Genomic DNA, 20,463 nt, shown 5'->3' with positions numbered 1-20,463 from the left:
CCCCTTTAGGGAGCTTGTCCTTAAATTCCAAAAAATTATAATTAGTAAAAATCATATTTGGACAAGCGGGCCTGATCACCTGAGATCCTGAACTGGAGGGAGGTGGAAGAGAAGACCTTTCTCCCTAGAAGGCTGAGTCACCTGGGTCCTTTTTCAGAGGGAGTAGCCTTTGGGTGCTGTTGCTTGGGCTGCTTTGTAGCTGCCTAAACCACAAAAGAGTTTAGCAGTGGGTGAGAGAACAAAAGCTCCCACCATGGATGGAACAAAGTAGTGCTTCTCAGAGCGGTTACAGGTGGGAGCACAAGAAGCAGGAGTGTGCCAACTATCTGTGCTGTGTCCATGATGGCCTCATTTATGAGGAGGGCCACTCAACTGGGACAGGAAGGCTGCAGAATGTTTAAAAAAATATGCTGCGGTTCCAGGACTTCCTCAAGCTGAATCTATAGCTCTGCAGCCACCCTAGGCATATTATTTCAAGTCATCTGGCAGAGACACAGATAATAGAGTAACCGCCTCATCTGGTGAAGACAACAAGATTGCTCCCAGAACCATATGATCTTCCTCAGTCTCCCCTTCCAAATATTCCAACAGGGCCAGTTGTGAGTGTCCAGGTGATGGAAAAATAGGACTCCTACACCAATCCTGGGTGTCTAGGGTAGGGATCCCACACTCTTCACAGTAGGATGGATCAACTGGCTGTTCATCCCGAGCTTTCACCATCAGTCCTGATGTTTGAACCATCAGATCCATATCTTTATACCCTTCCTTGGCAGAAATATGAGCCTCACACAGGCAGCAGAGGCAACGTTGTTGTTAGTTGCTCACCAAAAATGAATGAGGGCAGGAAACAGTTTTTGAACCCTGGAACCATGGACATTCTCAAGGGGAAAAAGTTACCGGGGGGGAAGACAATGGAAAAAAACACTAACTATACTATGTAGACTACTAAAACTAACTATACACAATAGCTTACAGCAATGACACAGTAAAAAAAAAAAAAAAAAAAAAAGGAGCTGAGGACACCAAAGATTCTGACTCAGACCTTGAAACAGTAAGAAGGAACTGGAAAGGTGTCAGCCCACACCACCTTTTATGCCCTCGCTTCAGTGCACGAGGAGAGCTATGGCACATGTACAGGCCAATGGACACTGCTTGTAAAAAAAAATGTTCCAGACTCAAGCTCATGGTGCACATGCTTATCCCACGTGTGGAATATACATAGGGACCATCACTCAAAGAAAAATTAAAAGTTGTTAACTTTAATGTAAAAATCAATTGTACTAAATCTAGGCTACTGTCAAAGTAGGTAAGTACAAAATCTGAATATAAACACAGATGGATTTAGTCCTATTCCACCCACCCACTCAGGAAAGTATGAAAGAAAACATTTTCAAACTTTCTAAAGAGGCCTTATAAACTTTGAATTAAAAGGATTTCCTCTCTACTACACATTAGGTTTCTCTTCTCTTATTTTTACTTCTGCTAGTAATCACAGATCTCTCTCTATTATAATTCTTGCATGACTCAGTAGCTTACAAAATACAATGTTCTAGTCTAAATATTTCAACTGAGTCTAGTTGTCTCTCCAATCATCTGGACACAAAGATAGTGGTTTGGGGTTCTTATACTTACTTCTTCCTGGCTTTCTAATCTCCTTCATAATTTGTGCTTTTAGTTCTATATTAACCTCTCTCGCACTTCTGGAATGTATCACTTTTTTCCCTTTGTTGGGCGAAGATGCTGGCAAGTTTTCTTGAGTACTTCGCTCTTTACCACCTGACTCTTCATGATTTTTCATAAATTCATCAATGCTAAGGTTATTAGTTCCTAAATGTTCATGGCCTAAATGCTCTGAATGAGTTGTTGGTCCGTCCAATGAATTGAATGGAGAAGAGGACACTGAAAATTCAGAATCCATAGCATTTGGAAAAACATCTGATGAAAGTGGGTCTGCAACATGATTCTCAATCACATCATCCGCTGCAATCTCGTTATTGGTTTCTGAAGCTGAAAAATAAAGACTATGAAGAGGGACAAGCTGGCACTCATGCATTAAAAAACATCAAAATCATGTATTGATAGATATAGGGGTAATCTAGTCTTGTGCAGTCATGTTGCAGCAGGTAGGTTTAGAGGAAGGTAAGAGATACTTCTGCAACACCAGGGGAGTCCCAAGATGATGTTGCTGGTGGCAGAGAACACCCTGGAATGTCCATTGAGGAGTAGTGGTCTAGCAATACAGGGAAGCATTCTTTATAAGGAAACGGGAAGAGTTACACAGACTAGCAACAAAGCAAGAAGTCAAATGAACAGAAGATAAAAGATGTTTCTGTGAGGAATTACTTACCTGGTCCCATTAAGATTAATGGGTAGAATTCACCTCAGTGCAGAAGGGCTGGCTCAAGGGCCCTGTGCAACACACAGGCCCACATTAAGGAATAAAGTTCACTCTTCACTGGAACGAAGCTCACCAGATAAGCTTGTGTGTTGCAATATTTTGGAGTGAGTCAGATCAAAGATTGTACTCACTAATGTAATCAGATATCAGTGAGACCCACTTAAAGGGATATACTGGCCTTGCTTTTACTTTATTCACTGTATTAAAAGAGAAGAGGGGAAACAAACTCTTTGTACTGAGAAGGTTCCTAAATTTTGTTATAAGAAGGTATATCCCAGTACTTCTGACTATATACAGTGATTCAATTGTAATTTGCCCTGGTGTCAATTCCCACAGGATTGTGAACTACATGCTTATTTGTAATATTGTCCGACCTCCGAGAAGTGAGAAAATTACTGCAAACCGCCAAATTCAAATGCACTATGTTCTGTATTTTATCAGCAAAGTGGAAAAGCGAACAACCAACAATGGTTGAAAATGTATTTTACCATATGAAAAACTTTAAAATATGTATTTGTTTATGCCTTTACCAGAAGTCCAAAAATTATTCCAGGCCAGGTTAAGTACAACACACTTCCTCCTGGAAAAAAGTCACACCACAAAAGAAGACTGACCCTAGTTTTTCAGACATCCTCTCTTTCAGAGGGACAATTTGTGCCTGCAAAAACTGAACTCTTCTGCCCACACTTATAGGAAGAAATCTTACTTAATCCGCTGCATACCTAACTTGAATCTGCAAATCAGTCATATATTTTGCCATCTGAATAGTAAGATTTAATAAAACATTTAGTTGCAAGCACAAAATTACACCTGCAAGAAGTGAGGCCAGGCTGAAATTCAGCTAAAATCAGGTGCTGGCTATTACTCTTGCATGTCTACTTGAATGCCTTATAGCAGTATCTAATTTTAAGTGTGGTCTTATCTAATTAATAGATTCCTGTGTTACAAGGGGAAAGATTATGAACCAAAAATAAGAAAATGCAACCACCACCTGAATAAAAATTTGGAATTAAAAAAGTCAGTGAACACCACAAGATGGAAGGTTTTAAATGTACCATGGTGCAAGGCAGCTAGGGAATCTTAAAGACACCATAATTAAAACAAGCTACAATTCCTCTGAAATTGAATATAAGGATTAACCAACTGATTTCACAAGGATCTGCTTAATACAGGAAGTCAAATGACAGAAGGAAACCGAACTACAATATTAAATTAGTAATATATGAAAAAATATGGGGCATATAAGAAAATGAGTTAAAACGTTAGTTAAAAAAGCTAAGGGGAAAGTAAAAAGCTTTTCAATATTGCTAAGAAAAGAGTGCTAGAAAAAAGTAGGCCTATTTGTAACAAAGGAGTTAAATGTAATGGCTGAAATATTAAATTCCTTTTTTAAACTCTTCATCTATCACAGAATAGGAAGGTAAGGACCCCTCTACTTGTCTCTGGTGCAAATGAACCTGAAATGTTAAATTAATACGTCCACTTTCTTATTACAAAAATGCTGAGGAAGAAAAGAGCAACAGAAATAATTAGGGGCTCAGAAGAGTGATTTATGGAAGAAAAATATAAATCCTCAATATAAAGAGCGCAGGTAAACAATCAACAAATATGGCAAGTCTATAAATATGAAACCCTCCCATATTCTTCCCCCTCTTAGATTTGCTGGGAGGGTAACTACTATAAATTTCACTGACGTTTATTTTACTTACTATAAAATCACAATCAATTTATGTATTACTAAATCCTAAAAATGTATGTATGTGAAACAATTAAAAGGCATAGGACAAGTACCTTTGTCTACATTGTATAATACTTTCCCTTGTACACATCAAGGTAGTTTTAGTTTTAGGAAGTGGTGTTTCAATGGCAGATAGTTAACAAATTTCAGAAACCTTTATATTGCTTTGAAATTACAGAAGAATGGCAGAGGTTTGAAACCTATGAGGTGCCAAATAAGCAAAGTAATTGGATAATTAAGGCTGAACATTTACATACTGACATTTTGGAACTGGATATTCAAATGCACGCATTTGAGAAATCTACAGCATGCTTACTTTCTTGATGAGTATTTGTTGTAGACCAACTAAAATTTTTTTTGTATAAACAGTAAAGCGAATTTTCTGAAGAGGAACCAAATGAAGGCAACAGGAAAAATTAACTGAAATAGAGTTACACTTACTTTTGAGAATAGGAATAGGTTTAACAAGATCTGGCTGTGCTTGCATTACAGGTGTAGGTGGTCCTTTTCCTCCAATATGATTGTTCATGACAGGAGGAGTCTGTGGCCGGCCTCTGAGAAGGGGTGACATACACCGACGTCTTTTAGGAATTCCTTGCATATTTGGTTCTCCAGGTCGTTTGTGCTTATTTTGAGGCCCTGATACAAATTCATCTGCTTCATCTATCATCATTCCCTGTAACAAATAAATCTGTTTTTTTAAAAAAAAACCTCAAATTTGTGTTATCTTGCATAGCAAGTTTAACAAAAAATATATCACATATCCAACAATTTCCTGACTTTTGCCAGATATAAGACAATCCAATCAGGAAAATATACCACCTTGTCTTGGCTTCTCTCAAATGCCAATTAAAAAAAACCTGGGCAAATGACTTACTTTGAGAGGGATGATGTATTGAAGACCACACTATAAACAATATGCCAAGTAAGAAAGCTGACTATGGTTATAAAATTTGTCTGTAAAACATGACCTCTAAACTGGAGTCAAATGCAAGGTAATTTTTAGTCAGTTAAATATTCAACTATCTTGGGAATTCACTGAAGTCAAGTCAAAGGCCTGGATTTGTGAGGGATTGAGAATCCATGTCCTTGGGCTAGTGGAAAACTAGAGAAGCCATCAAGTTAATGCAAGCTTTTGCTAAGGAAGGGGTTTAATAAAAGGAGGAGTGGGGGAGTGAAAAAAGGGTAGGGTGTTGGAAATTTCACAACATATGAATATTTCATACTAAAAATGCAGAGCTTTCATAAGTGATTTCTAATCAAGCCTGTCCCTCCATGAGAAAACAAGTGGTCTGAAAAAGGTTGAGGGAATTTCTTAAGAAATATAGTGGCCTTCTTTTCCTATGCACTTGGATGGCCTCTAGTTAGCAACACATACAAATTCCACAGCACTAGTTTTACACAAAAAGAGTACTACAGAGAAATTACCTTCTTGTCCAATTTAAATGGATTACCAAATGTATGTAGCCTTCGGGGTTGATCAGGGTCAAGCTCTCGAAGAGGAGATGGTATCTGCTTTAGGTACTCCTGATAATTTCCCATTTGTGCTATTGGTACACTGTGAACTTGATCTATTGGAATTGAAGACAGTTTTTTATCAAAAGACTATGCCTATAGAAACAGTATGACACTGTTTTGTCAGAATTTAATTCTGGATGTATTTCACACATCCACATTTTCATATCCCATCTTTTTGATCAGGATAATCTGAACACATTAATTGTAAAATGCACTGAGGCTACTACTACACTGATGTATGAAATTATTATCTAATATTCCACTTTACATGCTACTCTGAACTATGATTACTCAAAAGCCCCTTCATAACTGCCAAAAACATGAAGACATTTTATTAATTAGAAGTAAAACACCAACAACTTGAGAAATGTCCTTTCTAATATTGTCAGCAAGGTACAAGATACTTGTAATCTTGTACACACTTAAAACAAAATTCAGCATTTTCTTAAGGGTCCTTGTGATTCAGGTCCTCAATGTCTTCTTGACCGCACAACATGTCAAAATTCACCCATCAATCCTTTGCTCAGCAAGGAGGTAGGCTGGGTAGCAGATTACACTAGAATTAATGTCAGTTGTAATATGGACACCTCTCCAGGAACTGGACACAACTTTTTTAATAAACACTGAATGGTAGTGACATTCTATCGCTACTTAGACCAGACTAATATTCGTAATCTAGAAATGTTATTGGAAGTCCTATTTTTTCTTGTTCTTTTTCCTTTCTCTCTGTCTATTCTTATTTCATTCTTTCCATTATTGTCTTCTACTCATCAGGTGCCACAGTGTAATGAAGCACTTTAACTGCAGAGTACTTCTACTTTTGAGCTCTACTACTACTACTTTCAGAGTAGCAGCCATGTTAGTCTGTATTCGTAAAAAGAAAAGGAAGACTTGTGGCACCTTAGAGACTAATTTATTTGAGCATAAGCTTTCCTGAGCTGTAGCTCACAAAAGCTTATGCTCAAATAAATTTGTTAGTTTTTAAGGTGCCACAAGTACTCCTTTTCTTTTTACTACTACTACTGTCATTTATGGCTAGCACAGGTTATTGTATTGCCTGCTGAAAGTCACCAGAGAGAGAAAAAAACTGAATTAGCATGGAGACAACTACTCTCCTTTCAGGTCAAGGGAGAGGCAAGTTGGCAGGATGCGGGGGGAAAGCTTGTTCTGCCAGTGCCTATTATGTACCTATTATATGGACAGAGGACTTCAGTGTCCAGGACTGTCTAGAAGATATTTGTCCTTTGATATACCCAGAAAGCTGGAAAAAAGAAGTGAAACAAAAACAAAAGAATCAAAAGCTGATGAAAACAAGACTGTTCTTAAGACAAGGACAGTCAAAGAAATTAAACAGAAGACAAGATTTGTCTTCTATGAGCCATTGGAAAATGTCTAACTTATAATAAAGGTGTCGTGGAAAAGCCCAAGAAAAGTCACTGGGGTTCATGTGCAACAGCTGCAATCTTAGAATAAGTTCATTTCAGAAAGAAAACCTCATTTCAGAAAGATGCTCCTAGCTAAGCATCTATTGAAGAAGGCTCAACTCCATTCAGAACACTATACAAAATTATGCTAATAGTACTAACTACTACATATATTAAGATATGCAAACAATAAACCAAGAAATCTAACCTTCATCTTGTCCTTTGAGAAACTTGCGAGTTATCTTCATAAGATTAGACCTCATTCTTGTTAAGTGATCCAAAAGATTCCTTCGGGGTATATCATAAGCATTTCTAAATGTCTGAGGTTTCAATTCCTACAGTTGCAGCAATATAATAAAGCTTTGATTAATACTACATATGAAACAACATCTAATACTTCAATGGAAGTGTATTGAAAATAACAACATTACACATAATGGTGCTTACCTTATTCAGCAAAGCTATTTGGAACCCAGCATACTCCTTCATATTGAGGTCTAGAAGTCTATGAGGAATTTCCCCAGTAATCCCCTGTAGCAGTTGTTGAAAATCGTTCCTATGTGCCATAGACAGGTTGTGTGATCTGCTTCTGACCTTAATTCCAGTTTCTTGCGCTACCTTTTTGCCTACAGAGCCAATGACTCTATCGGACTCTATTTTGGCCTTAATTTGAAATAAATAAATAAATAAAATTGACAATATACTCTTAAAATGATTAGTCAGAATATTAAATTCATTCCTAATTCTCACCTAGAAGATTCGGCAATGTGCTAATACACTATAAAAAATATAATGTGGAAGAGTGTTTAAGGTGGTTTGCTGAATGTACTATTACAATTCTAAATCATTAGAATATGGTAAACAGTTTTTGTGTCTAGCTCTTTTAGGTATTTCTAGGGTGCCCATTATCATAGTATCTACGCACCAATATGCATGCAATGCTTTTATTTTCATAAAAATGCCTTGATTACCATTATAGGAAAACTGTGCCACAATTTCTGCATGTGCTCATGGATTTCACTTTTCCCTGTGAAAACAGCTGAAGTCTTAGAATTCTCAAAGTAACTTATCTCATTTAACTGTATTTATTATGGACTCATATGATTGTGTCAATTTCTTTTTTTAAAAGGTCAACAGAAGATAAGAAAAGAACCAGAGATTAAAGCAAGGAAGAAGCAGTTCAACTCCAACAAAATGAGGGAACACACTGCAATCTTTTGATTCTTCCTCCATTTGGCAGACAATCCACCACAGCCAATAATTTTTCACCTGCCCAGTATGTCCCAAAATAAATATGCTCTAAAATGTATCACTAGTAGTTTGGCAGAATACAGCTGAACAATGAGCCAAAAATCATTTGAGAACTTCTGACTGCTATATAGTGTTTATTCAGAGGCTGCACTTGAGAAGTTCCTTCCATGCTGCAAGATCAAATGTTATTTCCCATTTTAAGAACAGAACTCTCTTAAACTAGTAGAATTTTTCAAAAGGAAACAAATATTTGAAGAAGGATCACTGTTTACTCTAACGTAGCTAAAACATACTGTAGAACAATGTATTTTATGTATTTTGAGCCAAAAATGTATAAATATACAGATTTATATATTATGCAAGATTTTTTGAGCAAAATGATCACACAATTTGGTAAGATTCATCACAGATTTCCACAGGCTATAGCTAGGAGTTTAAAAAATAATATTTATATTGAAGATTTTTAAACTTTATGAAATTTTAACATACAAAGGCATTAATACTTGCATCTCTACATCCATTTGTGTCAAAGCTACTCAATTTTGTGATTATCCAAAAAAAAAGTTTGACACAACACAAAACATAAGTGATAATGGGAAATCAATGGTTTTTAGCTGCTAGAGCAGGAGACTAGCCGGGAGATGTCGATTCGATTCCCCACCACTGCCAGTGGCTTGGGGTGTAACCTTGTCCATTCTGTGCCTGTTTCATTTGTAAGCAAGCACTTCAATAGGGATGAAAGGCACTGTTGATGTTTTATATTTAGCTAATGCCTTTCATTTTTTATGGATCCTGAAGCACTTCAAAAACTATGGGCCAAATAGGAAAGGCGGCTACATTTTGGCCCAATTACATATAGGCACAAATCCCTAATCTCATGCCAGGTGATTTTTAGCACAGAGCAGGAAGGACTGCGCCTTTTTAATCACAAATATATTCAAGTTGGCACATATGAAAATACTGCTCGTATACTATATACCTTGAGTCATCCAATCAGCCACATTTCAGTATGTATGTACAGTTTAGTCTATAAACAAAGTTTTCAACTAATTCAGAGAATGGAAAATGTACCAACAGTAATCACATGTAGGAATTCAGGTAACTTGAGGTTTCTTGCCCCTTTACTATGAGAACCAACATGGTTTACTGATATTTTCAGGTTAGTCTGATATTAGTATAACAGTGTTTTTTAATTTTAGTTTTCATTTTTTACTGCTCTTTTGCATCAACATTACCTGTTGACTCAACTTTTTGAGGTATGAAATGACACTGTAACTAAGTCCATATTCCACACTGTCTGCTATAAGGTTAGGCGCTCCCATCATTCTCACAGCTTTCTTCAAAGGCTGAAACAAGTAATATATACACTTACATATTTATATCCTTGTACATTTGTACCCTTAAGTTTGTAGCAAGAATTAAAAGCACAATATTGCTTAATGCATTCATTTCAAAGTGAATTTGCAACCCCTGAAGACAACATCATAACATCCGTTTCCTTTAAGTATTGCAACATTAATGCGGAATTATTAAATGTTCGTGGAGGTATAGTTCAAGCAGTAGTTATACCTGACCAAGTTTTTATAATATTATGGTCAAAGGGAAAAGTCAAGATATTAATGTAAATTTTAGGAAAGTTATTCTTCCAGGGGCATACATGACGCCATAAATGTGAAATCCTAGATTTGTACACATTAATCTTTTATTATGTTCAGAACATCCTAATTGCTTTATAAAATATAATCCAAAAGAAGGCAGTTAACAGAACAAGCTAATAACTGAAGATACAAGTTTACCATAAATTATAGGATACAGCAGCAATTTTAAAAAGCACGTACAATAAATCATCTTACCCCTAGATAGTAAGGAGGCATTGTCTTCAAATAGCTTTCAAATGACTGCCGCCATTTTAAGGTTGGCTTTGCTTTGTGTACTTTGAATAAGTCATCTAAGAAGTTATACAAACAGAGATAAAGTTAAATAAGAGGTGCGTTTCTTAATATAAGGCATCACTCACCACACATTTTCTAAGAACATTTCTTCTAAAGGTTCGTCCTACTACACTAAGGCTTAATCCGAGCTAATCACTATTGGATGCAATCCATGAGATTTGTAAGGAAGGCAGAATCTTGTAACATATTTATAAAATCTAACTCATCAGATCCATGGGAGTGGGAAAAGAGTGCCTTTGCAGTAGCAGCAGGGGGGGAAGTGGCAGTCACAGCATATTAGAAAGGGAGTAAGATACCTGAACAATAAACACTCATTTTTAGAAATCAACAGGATTATACACAGATTCAGGAATGGTAGCAATTTTTTGATAAGTGAATCATGAAAGGTGATTCATGATAAGGTGTCAGAAAAATTAGAAGTTCTCTTTTCAGTAGGAATATTACGTTCTTAATGTTTTGGATTTATATAGGCTTATGATTATTAACAGTAGCATTAATAACACAAAAAATGTAACTAGGCTGAAGCAATTTTCCATCTGCCTACCACATCAGAAGGATTTGAGAAAGCTGTATTTACCTAAGAGGGGAAGGAGGACTGGATAATTGTAAGGCATCACAAACAGGTTCACACAATTCAGTGCTGTACTGGCTTTCAAGTAACCAAAAGGATGGCCAAGTTCACTATATTTTGCACTATTGCTCACATACACCTGCAATAAGAAGAGTTCGTGTAATTCATGTTGTACATAAATATTTTTTAAGTGCGAGTTCTAAGTTAAAGGTCTGATGTCAGTGAATTTACAGTAAATCAACACATAATTATAATTTAATTTCAAGTTATTTACAGAATACTATTTCTCAGCTAAATGTCCTTTAGTTAGTACATATTCAACTTGCCTGCCAACACGTCTGAGGAGATTTCCTTTCCAGGATAAACTGGGTCAGCGGTGAAGGTTCTAACTCATATTTATCAAAAGGCAGTTTGTCAATGACCATTGGTTCGCAGTCAGTGCAGGAGAACTTCACTACAGGGTGAGATGTGCGAGGTGGCTAAACAGAAACATTCAGCTGTTAAGTGTGGGTCTGCACCAACAAATACAAGATCTATGCATACTAAATCTTACTCTGAAACAATATAAAAGTGTTTTTGAAAATTGTCCCTTAGTATCTGTTAATGTGTCTCTGAAATAAAGAAATATGAACACTAACTTAATATTTCATCTTATTGAACCTTGAACAGCTGTTGGGTTTAGGTAGGTAGTAAATACTATCTTAATATAGAGTAAGTATATTTAGAAAGTAAAAGCTAAGTATTTTAACTGCTAAGTCAACAGGTCAGGCAAGGACAATGATTTGCAAATGGAGTAGATTATCCTACTCTATTTAACATCTTTATTTATGACTGGGAAGAAAATGAAATCACTATTGATAAAGTTTACAGATAACAGAAAAATTGGGGGAGTGGTTAACAATGAAGAAGTCAGGTCTCTGATTCAGAGCAATCTAGGTCGCTTGGTAAACTGGGCACAAGCGAACAATATGAATTTTAATACAACTAAATGTAAATGTAGACATTTGGGAACAAAGAGTGTAGCCCATGCTTACAGGATAGGGGAACTCTATCCTGGGAAGTAGTGACTATGAAAAAGATTTGGGGACAGGGATGGAGCGTGGGGGATAACCAGCTGAACATGAGCTCCCAGTGTGATGAAGTGGCCAAAAGAGCTAATGAAATCCTGAGATGCATGAACAGGGGGAATCTTGAATAGGAGTAGAGGTCATTTGGCACTGGTGCAACCACGGCTGGAATACTATGTCCAGTTCCAGTACCCACAATACAAGAAGGATGTTGATAAATTGGAGAAGGTTCAGAGCATAGCCACAAGAATGACAAGAAGATTAGAAAACATGTTTTACAGCAGTGGTCTCCAACCTTTTTACGCACAAGATCATGTTTTGAATTCAAGGTCAACCCAGAATCTACCCCGCCCCTTCCCCAAGGGCCCACCCTGCTTACTCCCTGCTTACCCCTCCCCCACCTGCTGGGGAGCTGCCAGGTATCCCCCACTGCCTGCGGGAGTTGGGGAGCTGGCAGGGGACCCCTTTCACTCCAAACTGCAGGGATACCCCGCAGCTCCCAGCCACCAGAGGAGGTGGGGGTACCCTGCAGCTCCCAGCTGCTGCGGGCTGAAATCATGGAGGTCTGCGGTCCACGACCTCCATGATCAAATCATAGCCTTAGCTATGTTCTTATGATCATATTGTTATTTTGACAAAATATGTAGAATTTTAAAATATCGTGCGCATAATTTTTATTTTTTTGGTGCAGAATTCCCCCACAAATAAGGGTACTTCCTGAAGCAATACCATTGAAGTTGCTTATGCTCTTGTAGAACAAGCTCTCACCCTATGAGGGGAAGGAAGATGCAACTACTGGTAAAGCAGGATATACCCAGAGATCCTCTGCGACGATATAACTTGACCTCAGACTCGTTCTGCTATAGCGAGAAACTATCTAGGTGATTTTCTACTTTGTTTTGTCCTTTTCAGGTAGCAGGCGAGAATATGTCACACACATCAAGGGAGTGAGGTCTCCTTTTTTCAGATGCATGCGGTTTTGGAAAAAACAAAGTACTCACTGGTTCATGTGAAACTCCGAAACTACTCTGGAAGTGAATACCGGACATAGTCCTAAAGAGACTTTGTCTTCATGGAATATAGCAAATGGTGGACCCACCATTAGGGATCCTAGCTCAACCACCCTTCCATCTGAGGTGGTGGCCATAAGGAAATCAACTTTCATTAATAAGTGACCCATGAAACATGTAGATACTGGTTCAAAGGGAGGCTTTGGGAGTGCCGAAAGTACAAGATGCAAGTCCCAATGAGGAACATGTTCCCTTTACTGGCAGAAAAGTTCTGATAAGTCTCTTTAAGAATGTGGTAGTCAACAGGTGAGTGAAAACTGAACAACCATCTGATAGTGGATGGCACGTACTGATTGCTGCCAGATGAACTTATACAGAGCTGTGGGAAAGCTCAGCTGTTTTGAGAGAGAAAAGCTAGTCCAAAATGAGGGGTATATCCACTGACTCGGGAGATAAATGTTTTGATGTACCCAGATGAAAAAACGTTTCCACTTGGCTGAATAGCATTTACTAGTGGAAATCTTTCTGCTATTAAGGATTGTTTATACAGCTTGAGAGCAGTAATGTTCTAATGTCAATTCCCATCCAAAAACTAAGAGATTAGAGGAATCTCTTCAGAGTTGGGATGTTTGATCTTGCCCTTTTCCTGTGTCAAGAGATCAGGAAAGGATTGGATGGTGACCAGAGACTCAGATGACAGTTGTGGGAGATTTGGGAACCAAAACTGTCTGGACCGATCGGGGACTATAAGGACGTCACTTGCCAGGTCCTGAAGAATATTCTGCAGGACCCGAGGAAGTAGTGGTTAGGGAGGAAAAGCATAGCTGAGATGGTCTGATAAGGGAAGAAGGAAAGCACTGCCCTGAGAGTGTAGCCCTAGAGCTCCTGTGGAGCAGTATGTGTTACATCTCATTTGTTTGAGAAGGAAACGTCCCTCAATGAGCAAAGATGATGTTTATTAACGAATCATGCAATTCCCACTTGTGATCGATGGCAAAATGCCTGCTGAGGGTGTCTTCCAACATTTTGAATTCATGGAAGATAAGCTGCCAACATGGTGATTCAATTCTTCATACACCACTTCCACAGGATGACTGCTTCTACACACAGGAAAATATAGTTGTCATGTTATCGGACATTGAGGACATAGCGGGACCAGATGAACTGTAGAAAACCCTCTCAAGTTTCTCAAACTGCCTGGAGTTCCAGAAAGTTGATGTGCACCCTGGTTTCTCAGGGTATCCAAGTGCCCTGCACCATAGGGTTGTCCATGAGGACTCTGTAGCCTAAGAGAGAAGCGTCTGTAACACTTATCTCGTCTGGCAAAGATGGTAAGAAGGGTGCATCCACACATACCTGATAGGGATTCTTCCACCAGATCAGGGAAGACATTACTCTTGAAGGAATTGTTACCATGGTGTTCATGCTGTGTTTGGTTGATGAATGTACTGTCTGGAGCCAGACCTGAATGGAACATAGGAGGAGTCTGGTGAATGGGGTAGCATAAGTACATGAAGCCATATGCCTCAGAAGGGAAAGATAAGTTCTAACTGGAGCTTGAGAGTTGAGTATAGCCTGACCTACTAGGGCGCTCATAGTTCAAAACCTGTCCCATGGTAAGGAAGTTCGTGCCATAACTGAATATAGGGTGATCCTTGTGAAGTCTACAGGCTGAACTGGAGTAAGGAGAGACTTTTCAAAGTTCACAGCGATTCCGTCGGAAGAAAGTAGTTAATGCATTGATGTGGTCGACTTATGGGCTTCCTGAGATGTCTTTGCAATGAGAAACTGATCATTGAGAGAAGGGGAAATGGTGAAACTGTTCTGTCTGAAATGAGCTGTTATTACCAGAAAGACCTTGGTAAAAACCTGGGAGGGGGGGCGCAATGGTGAGGCCAAATAAGAGCACCCTGTATGGAAAATGGTCAGGACCCACCATGAATCTGAGAAAACACCATTATGGGCAGGGTGAACAGCCATGTGAAAGAATGTCTTTCATATGTGAAATCGGTTTGTGAATAACGTTGTTGAGATTGTGAAGTTAAAGAATAGGTCTCCAACCTTCTTTTTGGGAACCTGGAAATACGTAGAGCAAAAATCTCTACGTGCTCTATTGCACCTTACTGGAGGTAAAATGTTGTTGTCTAGATTCCTCCCTGGCAGCCCTGATGACCAGAGCATTTGGTGCAGCATGGGTAAAAAGAAATTCCACTCTCTTAGCTGGAAGAAAATAGTATCTCTATGCCCTCTTGGGAGTAGTGGGGTATGTGGTTATGTCTGCCACGCTGCTCTAGCAGGTTCCAGAATAGCTTTATTAACTGGAGCTGGTGGTTTGCAGGATATCCGGGAGTTTGTATTGAGGGTCCTAGGCCTCCTCTAGGGAGATCTGGAGTTGTTCTGGCCACCTTTTGTAATGAATTGTGAATCTGTTTATGATTGTTCTGAGGGGACAGAGATGTCAGGATGACTGCTTCATTGGGCGATGAAGACGGTAATTTTGTTGTTAGAGATGGAACTGTTTCATATTCCTCCTCTTCTATGGGGTCTCAGGAGGAGTCTCTGTCTCTTCCCTTAGAAGGGAATGGTGAAATGATTCCCTTGCAGAATACATGGGCTCTCTATATCTGACACACAGGTCCCAGGTTCTCCAGTATAGCTATCCTGTTGGTTCAGGAGGCAGTTGTGGGGGGCTCAAAGGCATGGGGTACCAACGGTCCTGAGGCAAATGTCGAGGCAGATGTTGGTACCAGAAGGCTCGGTCTCCTATCTGGACTAATGTTTCTTGGAGGAGATGACGGCTCTTCTAGAGGTTCGAATTCTGCTGAGGAATGGGAAAAAAGGGTCTGGATCCAACAATGGAATCAACAGTTTTGGCGGAAGAAAAGCACAGCTAGCAGATAGAAGAGGAGATAGGCTTCTATCAAAAGTACATCCCCTGGTGGAGTCAGGAGAGAAGGTCCCAAATGATGGGGGAAAACTGAGACTCATAAAGAGCAAAGATATCCTCCAGTGTAGTATAAGTCTGATCTCTCTGGAGTACAAGGAGTCCAATCCATTTGTGCTGTCAGGGTTGGAGGAGGGAGGCTCCGTGTGGCCGGTGTGCGATAAAGTGATGGTACCTTCAGTGGTAGAAGCTGTGATTATGCTGGAATCAATGGATCATCTTTTTGCCTTGGATGGTACCACTGGAGTGGATGTTATTGGCAGAGAGTCTAATACTGATAAAGCCCTGTATTTATGAGCTTTAGAGTCATGGCCCGGGGACTCAGGATGTCCAACGTCTTTAGGGTTTGAACAAGCAGATTTGCTCGATTTAGGCAAAGTTGTATTGGACGTCTTTGAAGCAGAACTAGAGGGTGCTCTTATGCTTATCCAAGTGTTCCGTCTCCTGACAAGATGCTGAAGGGGGGGAATCTGTGGGTATGGATCACCCTGCAACAGTCAGAGCTTCTGGCAGGAAGTGTGCTCTGCGTCAATTCACGTTGATATTCAGGGGTTGCCTCAGCCTGTGTCCGACGCTAGCTTTGTGGCCTTCTGCATGAGGTCTTTTCTAAGCCAGAATTCCCTCATGTCATGCCTATGGCTAGGGAAAGAGCGGCAGATAATACACCTAGCTGCGACGTGTGCCTTCCCGAGACACGACAGATAGAGCTGGTCATTGTTGCTGACGAAGACCGAATGTGGGCAGGACACAGAGTTTGAAGTCCCAAGTTCTCCCCAGTACTCACAAGGGGGTATGGGGATAGAGAAGGTCCCCAAGTTGGGAAATTAACTACAAAACTGCTAAAAACTATAAAACTATTTAAAACTTACTATCAGGAACTATATACAAAAGGCACCATGGCTAACTTATTACAGATTGAAGGAATCAAAGGAAAGTTCCAGGCCCTGGAGGTTCTGACCAGCGGCAGCAAAAAACTGGATAGGCAGTCAGTTAAGACATAGCAGGCCATAGTTATGCGAGATTGGTCAAAGCAGGTACAATAGTTGAACTTTTATTTAACAGACCCATCCTTGTCACTAAAATATTAGTCTGTGTCCAAACATGCCAAGCAATCCGTATTTTCAAATTAGTTTTAAAAACCCAGATTAGATCAGATTATATAATTAAACTGTGTGTAGTTTAATAAAGTTTCAAAATCATCTGAACTCTATTGTCCCAAGTAAGTTATTTAAAAAAAGGGGGGGGTACTTGGTTGAGGGGAGACACCAAGTTTTGAAATATCTTTAAAAGAGCCGCACTACTAGAAAGTGTGGGAACCACGGGCCTAGAGCAGTAATTCATAAAACTGTGTTAAGTCCAGACTCAGATGAATGAAAAAACAGCTCCATAATACCCAAGTGCACAACGCTGGTTTTTTTTGTTTGTTTGTTTTTTTGGGGGGAGGAGGTGTTTGTTTTTTAAACAGTTGCAGGAGTTTAATTTTTCTTCAGAATAGGCTAGCCTGCCATACAGCTCAGAAGGCTGTGTATGTCTTACTGGACTGGGCACAATGAGACAATGAATATACACAAACTAAATAAGAACTAAATTTAAGAATAAAATACTCCCACACACCACACTAGTCTTCCATTTTCTATACTCAGTTGAAGCATTTCATGTTCTCTGCAAGCCAAATGCACAGAACACCTTAAAGTTTGTAAACTTTAATAAATCAGAGGTAGGGCACAAAGACTAAAGTGAAGATCCTCTTATAAAGCAGGAAATAGCCCAAAATTACATCAGTTCAACTAATATTTTCAATCAGTGTTGACTGTTATATTATACTACATTACTAATACAAATTGGCATGGGTACATCCTTTTATTCGTAATTAAATAGAGCACAAAGAAAACTAATGTATTGCAAGTGAAGACTTTTTACAATGTGAGGTAAAATTTCTATTTGTGGTAGATTAGAAGCACTGCTACACTGAACAACAGGCGATACGGGCCAACTCTGCCACTTCTGCATTGAAAGAACACTGTCACCACTAGCTTTTACCTTTTCCCAATTTAGGAGATATTTACATAGAAGTGCCCTCCCCCCCGCCCCTAACCAGCAATAGTATGTCTTTTGGATGGTTAAATATGATAGTTCACATGATAAAGAGACGAACATGCATCAGTTCTAGGATCTTTGTTTGCATTCTAAATTGTGTCTTAAGGGAAAATTCTCAGTTTGATCTCTGTTCAAACTCCAAAGAGATACATTTAAGTAAGATGTTTAATGTTCACAGCATTGTGCTCAGATGTTAGCAATAAAAGTCTTATAGGCAGTTTGTTTTTTAAAGAAGCAGATGTCTCTTATGCAATTATTCCACAATGAACATAGTATGTTAATTGCCACGCAGTATCTTATTCACAGCAGTTGAAACATCTGTTTCTGAAAAGAAATGCAGCAGACGTTAGCCTGAATTTCCTTTACAGTGCTTATATTTGAACCAGGTAACCCAGGATTTAAAACCATGAACAGGAAACAGTTAAATGATTTTTCCCTCACTTCAAGGACTTACCAATGTTGGAGAATTTTGATCTGGCCAAAAGGATTCTGGAACAGGCCAATGGCCTATGGGAACTCCAGTTTTAGGGTTTGGTCTGACATAGATAAGTTTGTGACAGCTGTGCCAAGGTTGGGGTCCAAAAGACCTAGCTATATCCATCTGTCCATCTATAAAAAAAAAAATTACCTCCATAACTCTATATTTAATTATATAGTATTTCAAATTATTTAAACACTTTAAATGGAGTGTGCAAGGATTTTTATACACCTTAAGAGGGATATCCTTAAAAGTATATTAGAAACCACAACAATAGTATATACCAGTTTCCAAGTAATTTTTAGCATTTCCAGCAGGAATGCTAACTAATTTAGAGTTGAGTAACACTGTTGAATGCTTACTGAATGGGAGTCTGAAAAAAAAAACCAGTTCTTCTATTATCTGATGTACTTTCAGAACTCAATTGAAGTGTCCTTTCCTTATCACAAATACTAGACGAATCAAATATTTTCCTGGTGCATGAAGATGACATGAATGAACTTTTAATATACAACATTTCAGAGTTAGAAAAAAGCTAGTATTTTCCATGAACTTGTTCTAGAAGAAGTAGGCAAGTTATTCATATTTAGAACAAAAAAGGAGTAAAGCTACAGAAATTTAAACCACTCAAGAATGTGGTCATATTATTACATTAGAAAGGAACAATGGTGTCTAACACTGTAGTGCTTCTTTCAAATTAAACTATGTACATTTCTGGCTATTGTTAAATTTGAATACCAAATGCAAATCCAATTGGTTATAAAAGTATGTAGAATTTTTCAAATACCTTCAATCGGTGAAGGATCTGGTCCAGATTTTTCAAAATTTATTACTACTCCACTTTGCACTTTTTGAACCAATGACTCAAGACACTGATTCAGCATTTTTGGAGAACACACACAATATGAGCGACCTAGAATGAAAGAAAAAGTCTCAAGACCAAGTCTACTATTTTATATTTCTCCCTTCACCTTTGAAATTTTTTCAGACTAATCCATTTAATAGAAGTCTAGCTATAATGCATTTAATTTAAGACATTTACCATCCTCTCCCAATGTAACAAGTATTCTAAAAGTGACAGTATGCTGCATGTTTATTACATTCTCAAAATTATTTTGCCCATGCAAGCAGGTATTTTTGTTTATAAAGCAGTGGCCATTCAGAGAACACCAGATATCAACATCTACCAGGTTATGATATTTGAGGAGCTCCAGTTATATACTATTCTGAAGTACCCTGTATAAAGAAATAGTGTAGTACCTCAGATACTATGTTAGTGGATTATTGTTAGCAAATATCTTATTGGTAACTACTGTATAACCAACCACATAGTAATTAGAAAAATAAAAAAAGTATCAAACTATACAATTACTTAAAGTAACAAGTTTTATGTGTACAGAATAGAAGATGTCTTCATAGATTATGATAGGTTTCAGAGTAGCAGCCGTGTTAGTCTGTATTCGCAAAAAGAAAAGGAGGACTCGTGGCACCTTAGTGACTAACAAATTTATTTGTTAGTCACTAAGGTGCCTCGAGTCCTCCTTTTCTTTTTGCTTCATAGATTATGTTTGTCAATATAAGTAAGGATTGTGTTGTCAATGTAAGAAAATGACCAAATGACAAATAATGCCCTGCTGTGCTCTGTGTATCAATGTCTCAAAGCTATAAAAAGAGTACTTCTATTACTTCCTGATGGGGAACCTGAGGTATTGCCCTAATACTGTTAAGTATTGCACTGAATCCTTTAAAAAGGTATAGTGCAACTAGAGCATTTTAACAGAACATAAAATCATACAAGATACCAATGGAAAGAGACTTATAAAGTCATGCAGTCCACATCAATGCAGGATTGTCTCCTACACTATATTTTAAGTCTGTTTTCCCAAGGGGGTGTCCTAAGTTCCCTGTAAGCTGTACAGCCGTGCAGCAGGCTATCAAGGGTCCTGCACGTGTGGAGAGGTGCCCCTCCCCCAGCCCGCCACAGAGAGGAGCTCCTTCTCCAGCCTGGCCCAGCC

General features: G+C 38.5%; 1 protein-coding gene across 7 annotated transcripts in view; it reads right to left on the bottom strand.

The window, feature by feature from the left end:
* The window catches only part of INTS6 (integrator complex subunit 6), a 77,600-nt gene that overhangs the window by 18,484 nt on the left and 38,653 nt on the right, over positions 1 to 20,463 (bottom strand). For 5 of the 7 annotated variants that reach the window (XM_073343202.2, XM_073343184.2, XM_073343196.2 and 2 more), the window contains 11 exons: positions 19,236 to 19,361; positions 18,425 to 18,579; positions 11,179 to 11,331; positions 10,859 to 10,991; positions 10,183 to 10,277; positions 9,565 to 9,675; positions 7,526 to 7,741; positions 7,287 to 7,413; positions 5,565 to 5,707; positions 4,578 to 4,812; positions 1,633 to 2,007 (listed from right to left, as the gene is read on the bottom strand). In XM_073343202.2, the coding sequence (XP_073199303.1) occupies positions 1,633 to 2,007; positions 4,578 to 4,812; positions 5,565 to 5,707; positions 7,287 to 7,413; positions 7,526 to 7,741; positions 9,565 to 9,675; positions 10,183 to 10,277; positions 10,859 to 10,991; positions 11,179 to 11,331; positions 18,425 to 18,579; positions 19,236 to 19,361 (1,869 nt within the window). The remainder of the gene's footprint in view (positions 1 to 1,632; positions 2,008 to 4,577; positions 4,813 to 5,564; positions 5,708 to 7,286; positions 7,414 to 7,525; positions 7,742 to 9,564; positions 9,676 to 10,182; positions 10,278 to 10,858; positions 10,992 to 11,178; positions 11,332 to 18,424; positions 18,580 to 19,235; positions 19,362 to 20,463) is intronic. The other 2 variants (XM_073343217.2, XM_073343205.2) reach the window with 2 other exon arrangements.

This window comes from Lepidochelys kempii, chromosome 1 (assembly GCF_965140285.1).
Source record: "Lepidochelys kempii isolate rLepKem1 chromosome 1, rLepKem1.hap1, whole genome shotgun sequence".
NCBI lineage: Eukaryota > Metazoa > Chordata > Testudines > Cheloniidae > Lepidochelys > Lepidochelys kempii.
This window is presented reverse-complemented; position numbering and strand designations above follow the sequence as displayed.